The 16,149-nt window shown below is 42.7% G+C and overlaps 1 protein-coding gene across 7 annotated transcripts in view; it reads left to right on the top strand.

Moving 5' to 3' along the window:
• The window catches only part of CTNND2 (catenin delta 2), a 690,230-nt gene that overhangs the window by 603,021 nt on the left and 71,060 nt on the right, over positions 1-16,149 (top strand). For all 7 annotated transcript variants that reach the window (XM_087760877.1, XM_087760884.1, XM_087760869.1 and 4 more), the window contains one exon: positions 4,878-5,028. In XM_087760877.1, the coding sequence (XP_087617003.1) occupies positions 4,878-5,028 (151 nt within the window). The remainder of the gene's footprint in view (positions 1-4,877; positions 5,029-16,149) is intronic.

The following is a 16,149-nucleotide window of genomic DNA, read 5'->3' as shown; positions in this document are numbered from 1 at the left end:
CATTTCTGAGAACAAAACACTGCAGTCAGGGAGCAGAAAGTCATTGGGAAGTGCTCGCTGTCTTCAGAAATTGCAAAAAGATAACCAAGATTTCAGAACCTTGCTCTCTGTCAGCTGGTGTGACTTCTCATGGATCCCAGTAGAGCTGAGTAAAGTAGATCTGTAATTTTCTAAGAGGAATGTAAAAATGTAAAAATATTCTCTTTTTTTCCTGATGCATGTATTACGTTGAGTATGATCGGACAAAGAGGAATATTGATCTTTGATTACTCATTGATTTTTCATTATTCAACATGCAGTTCTCTTCCATGGTCTATTGGTCCACTACTGTTGGCAGACAGCCCCTTTCTAAGCCTCTCCTAGCAAATTCTGAGTCTCTAATCTTCCTGGTTCTGTTGGTAATTCAGTTTGCTTTGTCGTGCTTGCTGCCCTGATTTGGTTTTCATTTTGTAGTTTATGTCTCAGCAATTCCCTTTAACATTCGATATCTCAATAGTCTTTGAGTCGCAGTGTTGAATTGTACCAATACAATGCAAATTCTAGTCAAAACCTGAAGTAGATGGTGAAATATTCTGGAGGTACTCCAATAACACTAGTGTCAATGACAGGAAAGTGAATCCATTCAAAATATCAAGTGTATACAATTGTTAGTGTTCCTTGGGGTTTTTTTCTGCGCTTATTTTGGTGGGTTTTTTTCTTTTTCTGGAAATGTCTTCATTTTTTAGTTTGGTCTCCTGTGGTGGTGCTTCATAGGAAAATAAAGAAAACCATATGAAATGCTGAAAGGAGTTAACTGCCTAAATGCTTTTCAATTTTTTTGGGGGAAAAAAAAAAGTTTTATCTAGATTAATTACTCTCTTGTTGAGTTTCAGCCTAATGTAATCTTAATCCCTAGAGGCATTCAGCTCTGGAAAGGGTCCTTTATAATAATAACTGTGACAAACTAAAAAATAATTTTCCAGTTTACTGTATTTTTCTACTTAATTACTATGACAAAAATAAAAAGGGAACTACTAATGAAAGTGGACATAGAGGTGCACTAGATACCTTCAAAGTGATGTATGGTGGTTATGCCCCTGAATTCAATTAGCTGTAAAGAGTATTCATGCACAGATTGTGGCTCCTGTGCTTGTCTCTGATAATTTAGCTGCAATCTGATGCAACAATAGTGATTTTTACTTTTTGGCTCCTTGTTCCCTCTAAAGTGTTTGCTGTTCCCATAGGAGCCCTTTCTCTTTACAAACTGAACAGTTATTTGATCGTTGACACTGCCACTGATTTGTGGAGTAACAGGATGATTAAGTATATTGGCAGAGTGCCTCATTTACCTACTGGTAGGCAACAAACCCTTTGTCTCTTTTCTTTTTTATGATTTTTCATCTCTTCTCTTTTATAATTCACTGAGCTCATATTAGCAATTGACCTGCAATGTGGAAATGCAGGCGCGTTTCACAATGGCTTTAGGCAAACAAAAGGATCATTAGTATATGCAAGAGCGAATCAATTTTTCCATTCTCTGTGAGAATAAAATAGCCATTTTGAGGCATCTCAATTTGAGCGTTCCTGAAATCCGCACAGCGCAGCGTAATTGCTTGCAGAGATTTGTCCTAATTGGCAGCTTAAGGAAAAAGACACAGACAGTTCTTACCACTTTCCACATGGAAAGTTCTCCGGAGACTGTTGAAACAATTAATAGACATTTCTGTCTTTCTGCCTAAGGTGCATGACTTGAAAGCGCAGATGAAGTGATAGCAAATCACACATTGAGGAGCCTGTGAACTTTTCCCAAAGCGGATGGCGTTCTCTGGAAAGAGAGAGCTGGGGGGGAGGAATGCGCAGGGGAGAGGAGAGGTTTCGTGCATACTTTTCCCTCTTTCTCCCATTGTTTTGCGTATGTGTGCGTCTGCAAAACATCATATCTGGATTTTTCCCCTGTGAAGACTTTGGAGTGGTATTTTTTACTATTGTGATCAAATTAATTGGTTCATCGCAGATGCTGAAGGCTTGCGTGTCATTCAGTAAGGAGGTTTATATTTTCTCTTTTTTTCATGCTGAGTTATTTCAGTGTTTCTCCTACAATGTCTTCTGCTCTTCCTAGGGTTAAAAAAATCCATTTCTTAATTTGTTTCTTTTAGATTTTTGTTTTGGAATGGATGATGAAAATACTACAATGCAAGAAGTCTGTTCTAAACCTGGGTTTCATAAAACAAGTGCTTGTGTTTTCCCTTGGTAGCTGACCAAAAAAATTCAAAGGAAAACTGTTTACTGAGGTTTTAATATGGAAGTTTTTATAATATAGTGAGTAATCTATAAGATCATTTTAGATTCTCTGTGGTATTGAATAGACACAAGTACATTTGCAATGAAGACAACATGTTTCAATATACTGTCTGCTAGCTTGAACTCTCACCCCAACCAGACAGGCTCACTACTTTCTCAAAATAGTCTCACTGCTACCATGAACTCTCGCTCCGGCCGTCACCTTGTAATCACAGCAGACACAGCAGCGGCCTCCCCTGGGAGAGGTGTAGAAAATCCGGTGGTGGGAGTTTTTAAGTGCAAAGAGCTATTGCTTTGGGTACTCCCAGCTGCAGGTGAGAGTGTGTTTAACTGGCAGGTAAATACATGTTTATTAAAACAGGAAGCTTAGAAAGATTAATTTGGTGTTTTCATAGCAGCCTTTATATTTAGTATCCCATTAAAATCAGGATATAGGAAAGAAATTATTTTTCAGCAGATACTTTCAGTTAAACTCACTGATCCTTAAGATGTGGTTTAGTTTTTTATTTGATAATCCTGTACGCTGGTTCTAGAGAAGAGACTGGAGGAGAGAGCATAGAATGATATCAGTCAAGAATCCTGCTACCGCTTCATCTCTCATCTAAGAGCTATTTGCTTTGCTGCAGAAAATGATGGCACATTTACGTTTTAGACAGATTACATTACTGTGCTCAGTGATGCTGAGAACCCCATGTCCCATTTACCTGACTTGAAAGCTTGTCGTAACCGTTATCACTTTCATCTACAGCAAAGTCCAGCCAGCTACCTTTTGTTATGCATGGTTACTACAGAGGAGCAATAATAAAATAATATTCTTTAAATGCCGCTTTTTTTCCTTTTTCCCAATTTCCCCTCAATGACTTCACTTGGAATGAATTTGCACTCCAGATGATAGTGAAACATTGCAGCCCTTGTCTGTCTCTGTATCTACGGTTGTTATAAAATATATTCTGGCTTTTGCTGTTCGAGACAACTGTCTATAGCATAAACAGATGCTAGTTTTTAAAATGAGAACTTCAACTGATGTAAGTAGAGGCCATATGCAGAGGTTAAGCATGGTCTGTTGACAGTGAGTGTGCTTACCATTTTCAAATGCTTTATTTCATGGAATTTGGTTTTATTCTTTCTGTTTATGGAGGAACGCTATTGCGATGTAACTGTTCTTTAAGGTGTGATCTAACTGTTCTTTAAGGAAGGTTTGTCAAAAGAGAAGGGTCACAATGAGCTGAAAATCCTAAGGTTTATCATCCTAGTTTCTGAAATATTTGAAATATTTCAAACGCTAAGGGCTTCCAGAACTCTGGCTTCACCTTCCAGGTATGGTGGCAGGATAAGCACCCATGCCATAGCATAGAAGGATCTGCTTCAATTAAATTCCTTTCAGCTATCAGTACGAGAAGCATGAACGTGAACTTTATGAAAATTCCAGAGAAGAGTTTGGGATGTGGCACAGAATATACGCCTAGTAGATGGCTTGTTTTGAAGCGGGCTATGCTAAGAAGACCTGCAGATCTTGCAGGTGTTAAAACAGCTCAAATTTGGCAATACCCATAGATTTTGAAACCACAAGGTCACACTTTTGGTCGTGTTTACATTTTTTCCAACTTCTGGAGCTAACAGTAGAATGAGAAAGAGGATAGTATAGTTATCTTTCATCCCTTCAGATGCTGGGAACCCCAAGGTGTGCAGCATTGGATGGACCTCCTCGTCACGGTACGCTGCACAGATCCCATCCATGGAGAAGTTCACTGGCACGATAGTCTTTACAGCTCTTAGAGGATTTTCTTAGAAGTAAACAATTCTATTCATCATTTCTACTGTCAAACAAAAAGGATGTTCACATAAGAATATGCTTCTTCATTTTGAGATAAAGACAAGGGCATACCAGTGGTGTCATGACTAGCTGCCAAGTAGTAGGCAATGCCTACAAGCTTCTCCGATACGATCAGCCGCTGGGCGTATCCTGCAGCCATGTGGTACACGCAGCACGGCACAGCACAGGCCCACGCCTGCCTCAGGTCTACTCTTATGCGAATCTCTAACTCCTCAATGTACAATAGTCTTCCAGTTAGGACCGCTATAGGTGCCAAAGCCAGACATATAGTTGGTCCTCATCTTTCCTTCTGAACAAGTTGTCAATCACAAGAGAAATTATAACAGCATTTTCATGGTTTTAGACTGAATAGTTCTTATGGTAATGACCAAGAAATACTCAGACCTCTTGAACATGTTTTGTAATATATATTTTGTAATATAAATTTTGTTGGTTTAGCAGTGAACAAGCATCATTAGATATTGCATAGAAAATGCTAATGCAAAGCAAGTGGTCTGCAGACTTGGGCTGTGAAAATGTAACCAGGTGTTCTAGGAGTAAAGTCAATTCATCATTTAATTTCTCTGCCACCATAAAAAATTAGCGCAGATTTCCAAATCAGGTCATTGCCCAGCATCATAAATGCCATTATTTCCTCTCTTTTGAGTTTGCATCAACATGCTTCTGTTAGCCCTTACCCTGTATCTGTTATAAGCTGAGATGCCTTGCTTTCTGTAGTGGATTTCTCACTTTCTTCTTCACGCTCTCCCATGTATCTTTACAGTGGTCAGTGTATATCCGTGCTGCTGTCCGCAAAGAAAAAGGACTGCCAATCCTGGTGGAACTCCTTCGAATAGACAATGACCGGGTGGTATGTGCAGTTGCTACAGCTTTACGAAACATGGCCTTAGATGTCAGAAATAAGGAGTTAATAGGTATGTTCTTTCCAAACAGTCTATATATTCGGTGGGTGTGTTGGGGTTTTTTTCCAGCTTGCAGCAGAATGAGCACAATGAAAACAATTATCCTCACATTTCTAGCACAATTTCTTTAATTCTTTCTCTAATGTGTCATATTCACATTTTATGTGACAGCTTAGTGCTATATTGCAAGGAATTGTTAAATTAATTAAACATCATGCAATGTTTCATGATCTGTCATACTGTAATCTCCAGAAGAAAAGCAATGGCTTTTTTCTGCTTTAGCACTTCATTCCTAGGCTGGCAGTAGCACTTGCATCTTCCAGATCGAGGATCCAAGCAGAGCAGCCACTCCTGATCCTCAGATTATCTATTGCAAGTAATTATGGGGTCATGAAGTGACAAATCTCAAAGATTTTAAGATGGTTCCAGGAATTTACTGGGCAGATTAGTGGCTCCAGCAAGAGAACTGGGAGATGCTTGATTCACAAACACATATGCAGTTAAGGAAGAGGACAATAATTTACGTAAATATTGTTGCCCCTGAATTCTGATGGTATGGTAAGCAAACATCTTGGGGTTTGGGTTTTTTTTTTAATTCTGTTTAGGGTTTTGGGCGGTTTTTTAGCTGAAATTAATCCAAACACTGTGGATCGTTGAACATTTATTTTCATGTTCTGTCTTTGAAAAATAATCACTTCCTTGTTTTTGAACTAATTTTAACAGTCATGACAAAATTATTTCTGCTTCTTCTGTACATTAAGAGCATATTTTTTATTCATTTTTGCAAACTTGTTGATTTGTTATCATTACAGCATACTTCTCCTCCTCTGCTTTTAATTACAGAATTCCACAAATAGATGCTTTGATCATAATGTTTTATTATTTCTATCCAGTGCTATCTCAGGGTTAGTGCTTCATTACAGCAGTGCTCTGCAAGTTGTTAAAACAAGGCAATCGCTCCCCTCATGTATTGTACGAACTAGAGAGACTTCACTGACAAAATGTTGTAAAGCAAATAGAAGTAGAGGTTGGTGAATAGTGTGAACCTGCTGTGATTGCCCAGGGGTTGAACTCAAGACTGATGCTTTACCTGCAAGACCAGCCTGCTTGTTCAGCTTTTGCTCACGTTATAGTTGATAAAATTGGCATGAAATTGGATTTGTTTGATGTATTGTGTTCAGCTTTCAGGAAGCAGGATGCCTCATATGTGTTCTTAGTGGGGTTTTGTTGTTTTCTTTTTTTTTTCTCTCATGATCCACCTCCACTTTCAGTCTACACTGTCATAGTCTCTATTATTTAACATCTTATTCCTTTATTTGTGGGACTTCCTCTACAGGGTTCACAAACCACATTCATGATGAGTTTTCTTCTGCATTCTCTTATCCCTACTTATTGACATCACAAAAAACTCTTTACAGTTGAATTTACTGAGCATAAACATGGTTTGTAATGCCATGAATTAGACCATATATGGTTACCTTTCTGTGCTTGATGATTATTTTTTAATTGAAAGTTTTATTGCCTTCCCAAATATGCAAATTTCATTTAGGAAAGTAAGGCTAAACAAGTGAAAATGGAGCTGTGTTAATATGATGTGCCATTCAAAATATTCAGTAAATTATGGATAAGCTTACGCAACCTCCACATTTTAATATTTTATGGAATTCTTGGAGAACATGTGATATAAACAAAGATGAATTTAAAAAAGGTGGAAAAAGTCTGTTGAAAATAATTACCTAATAAATTTATTTATGTAGCCAACCTGTAATGGCTATGCAGTGCTGCTCAGATTTAAGTTATTCATGGGGTGATTCTGGGGAATTGTACTTTATAACTGCAATACAAATTTGCTGCAGTTCAAAAAAAGTCCAAACATGCCAATGATACAGGGAATTTATGACTATAATTCCTGATCCATTTCAGCTGTGATCTTTATATGTTCTTTCTTTGGCTTTCATCACTGAACTTCAAAGAAACAGTAATAGCGGTCATTATTTCTCTTGTTCCTGAATATTTTTTAGCAAATAGGGCATATCACAGAGCTGATTTTCAGAAATGCTAAACACTTGGAGTTGTCAAGGATTTCAGCTCATGTTGTAGGCAGTCCATTTTTGTGAATATTGCAGTTCCATGTGTTCTAAGATGTCTTAGCTGTTGTTATGGAAAGGAGGACTCAAACGGAGCTTCTTGAGGTTAGTGGCTCAAGCATCTTTCTGCCTAAGCAGAATCAACATACTGGTTATCTTTCCTCTTTGCAGTTTTTGTTGGTGCATCATATTCTTGCAGTGACAAACTCTACTCCATGAACTGGAATTACCCCTTAAGATAACCTTTTGTAAAGGTGAATTTTCCAACCGTATATATAGTAAAATTATGTAAATAGAATTGAGTTGGGTTTTTTTAATGCATCTATAAAGCTTTCTCTTCAGTGATGGTGTGGTTCCATTCCCAGCTGACAAATTTTTACTGAAATGTGCCAGAGAAAGAAATATCTTTTCCTGCTGCTGCCAAGCAGCCCATAAATCAGTGTTGAGGCATCTGGAAAATGCATCAGAAAGCTTGCTAAAATCCAGACTCACCTGTACCAAACTACAAAACAAACAAAAAGACCCTTTTTTTAAAATGACCAGAAGTTTCTTTCTAGACTTCATTGAATTGACCAGTCTGTTTTGTTTTTCGCACAGATCTGTCAAGTGTGTTTTTATATTGTTAAAGGTTGGTGCCAGGCTTCTCTTATAATTTAGCTGAGCCATCCCCATAACAGTATTTTCTTAATTTATATTGAGGTCTTCTTCCTGGGTTTCATTTCAGGCATGTTCCAAGTCCTTAATAGGACCCTCTTTTTTCTCCTTCTCCATTGCTTTTGCATTGTACCATGTGTCTCTAGGCTGAGACAGAAGGCATATTCATCTTTCTCCTTCCCAAAATTAAACTGCACTCAGACAAAGACATGGTAAACCTGGCCTACATAGTACTGGCACTAGGTAATCCAGCACACGGTTTCCTCTCCTTGGGCTTACTGCCCAGGTGCATTCCTGGTCACGGTCAGATCACATTCGTTTTCCACTTGCCTTTCAGGACCCTCGTCTGCATGAAATAGTACCCATTCTATGCTGCTTCCCAAGAGTGCATGCCATGGGAAGGTTTATCAGACTTTTCTCTCTCCCAGCAGTGCCACAGCTGAGGGAAGTGGTGCTGTGGGTCTGAAAAGACCCACTGCTGATACTGTCTATTTTGTTCTTCTTCGGTTTCAGCAGTCTAGGCTGCACAGAGCTCCTGTGTCCCTCTGGTACCCCAGCATCTTTCCGCTTCTTTTCACATGCTCTGTAAGCATTTCAGAAGGCTTGCTTTCCTTCCTCGAAGCAGGTTCTGTCTCTGCTAAGCTTCTTCATAGGACCATTAGCTTCTCCCCCCATATCCACTAGATGCCTCTGAGTTGGCCAAAAGTCACATTTTTTTTGCTTTTGATCGTTCACTTAGGTAGAAGAAAATCACTTTTGTCCCACAGGTCCTCCAAGAGTTTTGTTGATGACCTCTGTGCAGTTATGTCATCCCCTGGTTCCTTCCTTCTCCCTTTCCCTCTCTCCCTCAAAAAAAGGGGGAGGAGGGGGAAGTAGAATAACAAACCCACCCTTCTGTGTCCCTCAGCGATATATAGGTGCCTTAATTTGAGGATATGGCATTATTCTCCCTCCCCCAGGAATGTCACTTTTAACTTGAGGATTACCTGCAGACCTGCTGCTTCTGGCAGTGCCACAGCAGGACGTCAGTCAGGCCAGCGCCTCACGCCAGAGCCGTCCCACCATCTTCCCTACAGCGAGTGCATCTACAGACTTCTATTCTCTAAAGCCACACTATGTTGAAATGATGTCAAAAATTGCTAACTTGGAATAAGGGTTTTTTCTTTCAATAGAGGAAACTTCGATCAGCTGGGTGGGGCAGAAAGGTTTAAAAATAAATCCGTCTCCTGTAAACAGCATTTTTGCAGGATGTATTGTTTCCTTGCAGTCTGCTCGAACAACCTTCAGTGGCTTTCTGATTCAAACACCTTCCATGCAGTCCTCTGGGCTTCTAGGAAACTTTCTGTGGATTATCTGAGCCTGCACTGTAGACCTGTGTCCTCCTTTAGACAAACTCTCTTTCCCTCTCTATAGTCTCCCAGCGAGCGCTGGTGCAGCAGCCTCCCTTCTTGCTAGTCCCTCTCCCCACTCTCCATGCGAGAAGGCTTTCCGAAACAAGATTGCCCATTCGATCTTGGGGAACAAGCCTGCTTCATCTTTATTTTATCTGAAACACAGCCATCAGTTTTCCTCTCTGCTGCCATCCACGACCTCTTTAACAAAAGAGAATATGAAACGTACAGTTAATTGAAAACTATGTGACTTGTTATTCTACCTACACAGGCAGGTACAGACTGTCCCTGTCAGTGAAATTTTAAAGGATGAATCTCTGTCCCCAAAATTTGCATTTGCATTGTTCTTGTATATGCACGGCATTTACCTTTGATTTTAAATGACAATCACTGTGGCATTTTAAAGTGCAGTAGGTGGTCTTTCAGAAGAGTTAAGCTGATTTTTCAAGCTGCCCCAGATAAGAAAATTGTCACTATTCATGTACAGCAGAATATATACAATATAGGATTTGCCCTCTTGAAGTGCAATTTGGAACTTGTATTAGCATTGCATTTCATACTGTTTAGTGATAAGTCTGCAGGGTACAGGCTTTGGAGTGAATGCAGAGCTGGAGGTAAAATTTATAAAATTTTAATGCGCAGTTTTGTGCTTCATGTCTTTCTGTCAATTTTCTCTTATCCTGACAGTGGTTTCTAATGCTATTCTGGGTCAATGTTGATTGAGATATATTGATTGATAACAATGTTTTTGTTATTGCACTAGTAATTCAAGAGCACCATTCTTTCTCTTGGCCTCTTGGCCTGTATTTTTGTGGTTAAATAAAAGGTGTTTTTAGAGACTGGAAGTATTTTGATCACTCACCCTTGAAAAAAAAGGAGGACAATTCTAGCTAAAGAATTTTGTTGACTTCTTGTTCTGTGTATAAGATGTCATAGAATCATAGAATCATAGAATGGTTTGGGTTGGAAGGGACCTTAAAGATTACCTTGTCTGACCCCCCTGCCATGGTCAGGGACACCTTCCACTAGACCAGGTTGCTCAAAGCCCCATCCATCCTGGCCTTGAACACTTCCAGGGATGGGGCATCCACAGCTTCTCTGGGCAACCTGTTCCAGTACCTCACCACCCTCACAGTGAAAAATTTCTTCCTTGTATCTAATCTAAATCTGCCCTCTTTCAGTTTAAAGCCATTACCCCTTGTAAAAAGTCCCTCTCCAGCTTTCTTGTAGGCCCCCTTGAAGTACTGGAAGGCCTTCCTGGACCCTTCTCTTCTCCAGGCTGAACAACCCCAACTCTCTCAGCCTGTCCTCATAGAAGAGGTGCTCCAGCCCTCTGACCATCTTTGTGGTCCTCCTCTGGACTTGCTCCAACAGGTCCATGTCCTTCTTATGTTGGGGGCCCCAGAGCTGAACGCAGTACTCCAGGTGGGGTCTTACAAGAGAGGAGTAGAGGGGCAGAATCACCTCCCTCAACCTGCTGGTCACGCTTCTTTTGATGCAGCCCAGGATACGGTTGGCTTTCTGGGCTGTGAGAGCACAGTGCTGGGTCATGTTGAGCTTCTCATCAGCCAACACTCCCAAGTCCTTCTCCTCAGGGCTGCTCTCAATCCATTCTCCGCCCAGTCTCTATTTGTGCTTGGGATTGCCCCGACCCATGTGCAGGACCTTGCACTTGGCCTTGTTGAACTTCATGAGGTTTGCAGGGGCCCACCTATCCAGCCTGTCAAGGTCCCTTTGGATGGCATCCCTTCCCTCCAGCGTGTCGACTGCACCACACAGCTTGGTGTTCTTGGCAAACTTGCTGAGGGTGCGGTCAATCCCACTGTCCATGTCACCGACAAAGATATTAAACAGTGCCGGTCCCAATACTGACACCTGAAGAACGCCGCTTGTCACTGGTCTGCACTTGGACATCGAGCCATTGACCACAACTCTTTGAGTGCAACCATCCAGCCAATTCCTTATCCACCAAGTGGTCCCTCCGTCAAATCCACATCTCTCCAATTTAGAGACAAGGATGTTGTGCAGGACAGCGTCAAATGCTTTGCACAAGTCCAGGTAGATGGCATCTGTTGCTCTTCCCTTATCCACCAATGCTGTAACCCTGTTGTAGAAGGCCACCAAATTTGTCAGGCACAATTTGCCCTTAGTGAAGCCATGTTGGCTGTCACCAATCACCTCCTTATTTTCCATGTTCCTTAGCATAGTTTCCAGGAGGATCTGCTCCATGATCTTGCCGGGCACTGGCCTCTGACTGGCCTCTACTTCCCTGGATCTTCCTTTTTTTCCCTTTTTAAAAATGGGGGTTATGTTTCCCCTTTTCCAGTCAGCAGGAACTTCACCAGACTGCCACGACTTCTCATATATGATGGACAGTGGCTTAGCAACTTCATCCACCAGTTCCCTTAGGACCCGTGGATGCATCACTTCAGGTCCCGTGGACTTCAGGTTCCTTAGTTGGTCTTGAACCTGATCTTCTCCTATGGTGGGCAGTTCTTCATTCTCCCAGTCCCTGCCTTTACATTCTGTGACTTGGGTAGTGTGGCTTGAGCACTTGCTGGTGAAGACTGTGGCAGAAAAGTCGTTGAGTACCTCAGCCGTCTCCATATCCCTGGTAACCAGGTCTCCCATTTCTTTCTGGAGAGGGCCCACATTTTCCCTAGTCTTCCTTTTATCACTGACATACTTATAGAAGCTTTTCTTGTTGCCCTTGACATCCCTGGCCAGATTTAATTCTATCAGAGCTTTAGCTTTACTAACCTGATCCCTGGCTGCACGGACAATTTCTCTGTATTCCTCCCAGGCTACCTGACCTTGCTTCCACCCTCTGTAGGCTTTCTTTTTGTGTTTGAGTTTGTCCAGGAGCTCCTTGTTCGTCTGTGCAGATCTCCTGGCGTTTTTGCCTGACTTCCTCTTTGTTGGGATGCATTGCTCCTGAGCTTGGAGGAGGTGATCCTTGAATATTAACCAGCTTTCTTGGGCCCCTCTTCCCTCCAGGCCTTTATCCTATGGTACTCTACCAAGCAGATCCCTGAAGAGGCCAAAGTCTGCTCTCCTGAAGTCCGGGGCAGTGACCTTGCTGTGTGCCCTCCTCAGTGCCCTAAGGATCTTGAACTCCACCATTTCATGGGTACTGCAGCCAAGGCTGCCCTTGAGCTTCACATTCCCCACCAGCCCCTCCTTGTTGGTGAGAACAAGGTCCAGCATAACACCTCTCCTTGTTGGCTCCTCTATCACTTGGAGGAGGAAGTCATCATCAACACACTCCAGGAACATCCCGGACTGTTTATGCCCTGCTGTGTTGTCCCTCCAGCAGATGTCGGGGTGGTTGAAGTCCCCCATGATGACCAGGGCTTGTGAATGTGAGGCTGCTCCTATCTGTCTATAGAGGGCCTCATTTGGTCGTTCTTCCTGGTCCGGTGGCCTGTAGTCCCACTATAATGTCACCTGTCCCTGCCTTCCCCTTAATCCTGACCCATAAGCTCTCTGTTGGCTCCTCATCCATCCCCAGGTGGAGCTGCATGCACTCCAGGTGGTCATTACCATAGCGGGCGACATGCCCTCCTCGTTTCCCCTGCCTCTCATTCCTAAAGAAGCTGTATCCTTCCATTCCAACACTCCAGTCATAGGAGCCAGCCCACCACATCTCTGTGATGCCGATAAGATCATAGCCCTGCAGGCGTGCGCACGTCTCTTAACTCCTCTTGTTTATTACCCATGCTGCATGCATTTACAGAGAGGCATTTAAGTCAGGCCCCCAGTGAAGCTGATTTACTGGCTAGAGTGGCTGGAATTCCTTTGTGCTGCTCTTCAGGTGCACTCTTGCTGACCTGTGGTCCTTCTCCAGGCTCTGGGCATCTATTGCTGGCACTGGCATCAAACTAGTAAGAGTGGGATGCATTGAGGTTTCCCTCCCCAGGTAACTTCAGTTTAAAACCCTCTTCACCAGCTTGGCAAGCCTATGACTGAAGATGCTCTTCCCCTTCTCTGACAGAGGGACCCCATTAGCCCCAGTAGACCAGATTTCTCGAAATGAGTCCCATGGCCTAAGTAGCCTGGCTGTGGCACCAGTCCTGTAACCATTTGTTGATTCGTCAGATTCAACTGGCCCTTTCAAACCCCTTCCCTTTGACCGGGAGGATTGATGGATAAACTACTGGCACTCCAAAGTCCCTTACCACCAGTCCCAGGGCTCTGTAATCCTTCTTGATACTCCTCAGACTCTCCTGGCTGTAGATAACAGTCAGTGGACTGTACGAGGCTTGGTAGTCTCTCGGTGACATCCCTGATACGAGCCCCCGGTAAGCAGCGCACCTCTCTAGAGAGTATGTCAGGTCAGCAAATGGGTGCCTCCGTACCCCTCAGAAGAGAGTCGCCTACTACTATCACCCCATCACCTTTTCTTAGTTGCGCTGGTTGTTATATGGGAAGCAGATCGGGCTGCCTTACTCAGCTCCAGCTTCTCTCCTGATGTGTTGGGTCTTTCCTCTTCAGTCTGCAGAGTGGTAAAGCGGTTCTGCAAGGGCACCTCAGGCGTCGGGGGAAGTCTTCCTCCTGCTGGTCCTTGCTGTTGCAACCATCCATTCTTCTGCATTATTGGCCCCCCTCCCTTCTGTGAGTGCTGGTGAGGGAGTTTTTGGCTGTGTGGCTGTGGGTCCACTGCACTTGGAACCAGCTGTCTTAACTCCTTCTCAGCCTTCCTGATGTTCTGCAGCCTTCTCACTGCCTCCAGCAGCTCAGCCACCTGCTGCAGGAGGTCGTCCACCTGGGCACACCTTTGGCAGGCAGGTCTGCTGCCTGTCCCTGCCCCACGAGAAAGGTCTAGGCACGTCCTGCAGTCTGAGGTCTGCACTGTGGCCTCTCCCTTCAGCAGCTCCGTCTGGGTGGAGGCATTGGCCACTGCCGGGGTCAATGGTGCAGACCCCCCCAGCTGCAGCCTTTGCTCTGAGATGAGTGTCTACCATTCTGCCTTGAGGGTCTGGTAGGATGAGTGCCCTCGACCTGTGCCAATGGTCACAGAACAGTGCCCAGTTGCTGGGTTATGTGCATGCCAAGTCTCCCAGTCAGCCAGTGGAATCCCCCTCCTTCCGAGAGGCGCCCTCCCTGGCTGCTGTGCTGCGCCCTGTTTGCCTGCCCTGTTGGCAGCGCTTCTGGTCGCCAGCGCTGCATGGGGCTGCCTTTTGTGGGAGCAGGGGGTGGCTGCCGTTACTCCTGTCCCTGCCCATCCCTCATCAGCCACTCTCATGGGAGCTGCCAGCTCCTGGTGAGTCTCTGCACTCCCCTGGGCTTTCCCTGGCTCGGGAAACCGCCCTGTGCACCGTGATCCCCCGCTCCGCTGTGGAACACGCCTGCACCGGAGCTCATTGCCTCTGCAACATGCCTTATGTATGTCTTCCCTTAAAATGTGTAGAGAATCCATGTGTCTATTCAGGGCTCTAGATTCTCAGGAGTTCGATGAGATAAATTGAAGTGTTGCAATACTTAAGACATCCTTTTTGCGGCTATCGCTGTAAAAGCATGATTCAGATAAGTGAAGTTAGTGGTACAATTTCTGCCGCCTTCACAAGGTTTTGAATAAAGTCCTGAATCAGGGCCTGTAACAGGGGTCATTTTTTAGTAATTGTTCCTGAGTTGGGGGCTACAAGGTGTCAGTACTGAATTATTCTTAATTCATTACTCATCTGTTGGTAATGCAGTTATAAGATATACACAAAATTCAAGGATAGCGTATCAATTAAATTGTTACTTAATGTGTGTTGGAACCTGCTTAATCTTACTAGGTGTCTAAAAGTTCATTGCCCAAGATACCTATATTAGACTCCCTTATAGTTGACTGTGTAAATTGCCACGGAGTGTATGCCTTGCCATCTCATGAGCAGTGTGGATCTATTTGAGTGCCTGAAATAACTAGGGTTTGTTTCAAAGTTTTATTGCTGAACTTGAGAAGGTTTGACTGAAATATGTATCAGTAGTTCACAACTCTAATGAATTGTTAGACTCGCAGAATAATTCAGGTTGGAAGGAACCTGAGGTGGTCATCTTGCCCAGCCTTGCACTCAAAGCAGGGTCAGGTATGTTATTTCAAAGTGTGATATTGATTCACATTTGGAAAGATTTGCTTTCAGCTGTTAGGCTGAAAACATGTCAGGAACAAGTATTTGCATTCTCACAGCAGAACGTGACTCTTCTGGAGCATAAATAACTACATGGGGTTCTCCTATCTTAGAACATGGCCACATTTTAAGACTGTAACTTTGTTTCAGTATTAGTAATAAATCCAAGGGAAAATAGTGTTCACTTTTGTAGTTACAAGAACAGCAGCTCTAAGAAATTCTAAGCCCTAGTAATGTACGTTGATAGAGAATATGGGGATGGGTTGGGAGATGATTAAATCAAATATGCAGCTTTCATCCCACTTAAGAGTGTCTACATGCAGTTTTCTCTCCTTTTTAAATGTGAGCACTTCTGAATTTCTCACACATACATCTGCAAGGATCTGAGAGACGCTGATTTTTTAATTTAATTTTTAATTGACTTATAACGTATCTTAGTCACTGAAATGCTAAATTGACATAAATTCGCAGTGCACAAGATGCCAGAAAGCATTAATCAGGAATTGTAGACATTTGTTGAAAAGAAGGTGAAGACAGAATATATGCTGCAATTTGTTTAGTTTGTGGCAGTTTTTATTGCACTTTATTTGTTGTGTTTAATAGTTGAGCTGTGCAAAACCTATATTACAATAAACAGATACCTGAATAAGAAGAGGCTGTCATCAAGAAGTGGATTTAGGAAATGGAAGCTATGGTCATGCATTAATAGCTGGTGCTCCTTAGTCTATATCAGTGAAAAGAAAGATGTTAGTTAAGGTGGTAAATGAATAATTAAGCTTTAATGTTTTATAACACCTGTATGGCAAAGTCCAGACTCCCTGGTTTCTAGTGTTGTATCCATAAGTTAGCTGAGAATATAAACCGGTAAAAGTTTAAATCTTAGATATT

Source organism: Nipponia nippon, unplaced genomic scaffold (assembly GCF_047370975.1).
Source record: "Nipponia nippon isolate SJK-2023a ecotype South Korea unplaced genomic scaffold, ASM4737097v1 scaffold_1, whole genome shotgun sequence".
In the NCBI taxonomy this organism is placed as follows: domain Eukaryota; kingdom Metazoa; phylum Chordata; class Aves; order Pelecaniformes; family Threskiornithidae; genus Nipponia; species Nipponia nippon.
Note: the sequence above shows the minus strand (reverse complement) of the source record. Positions and strands in the feature narration are given on the sequence as shown.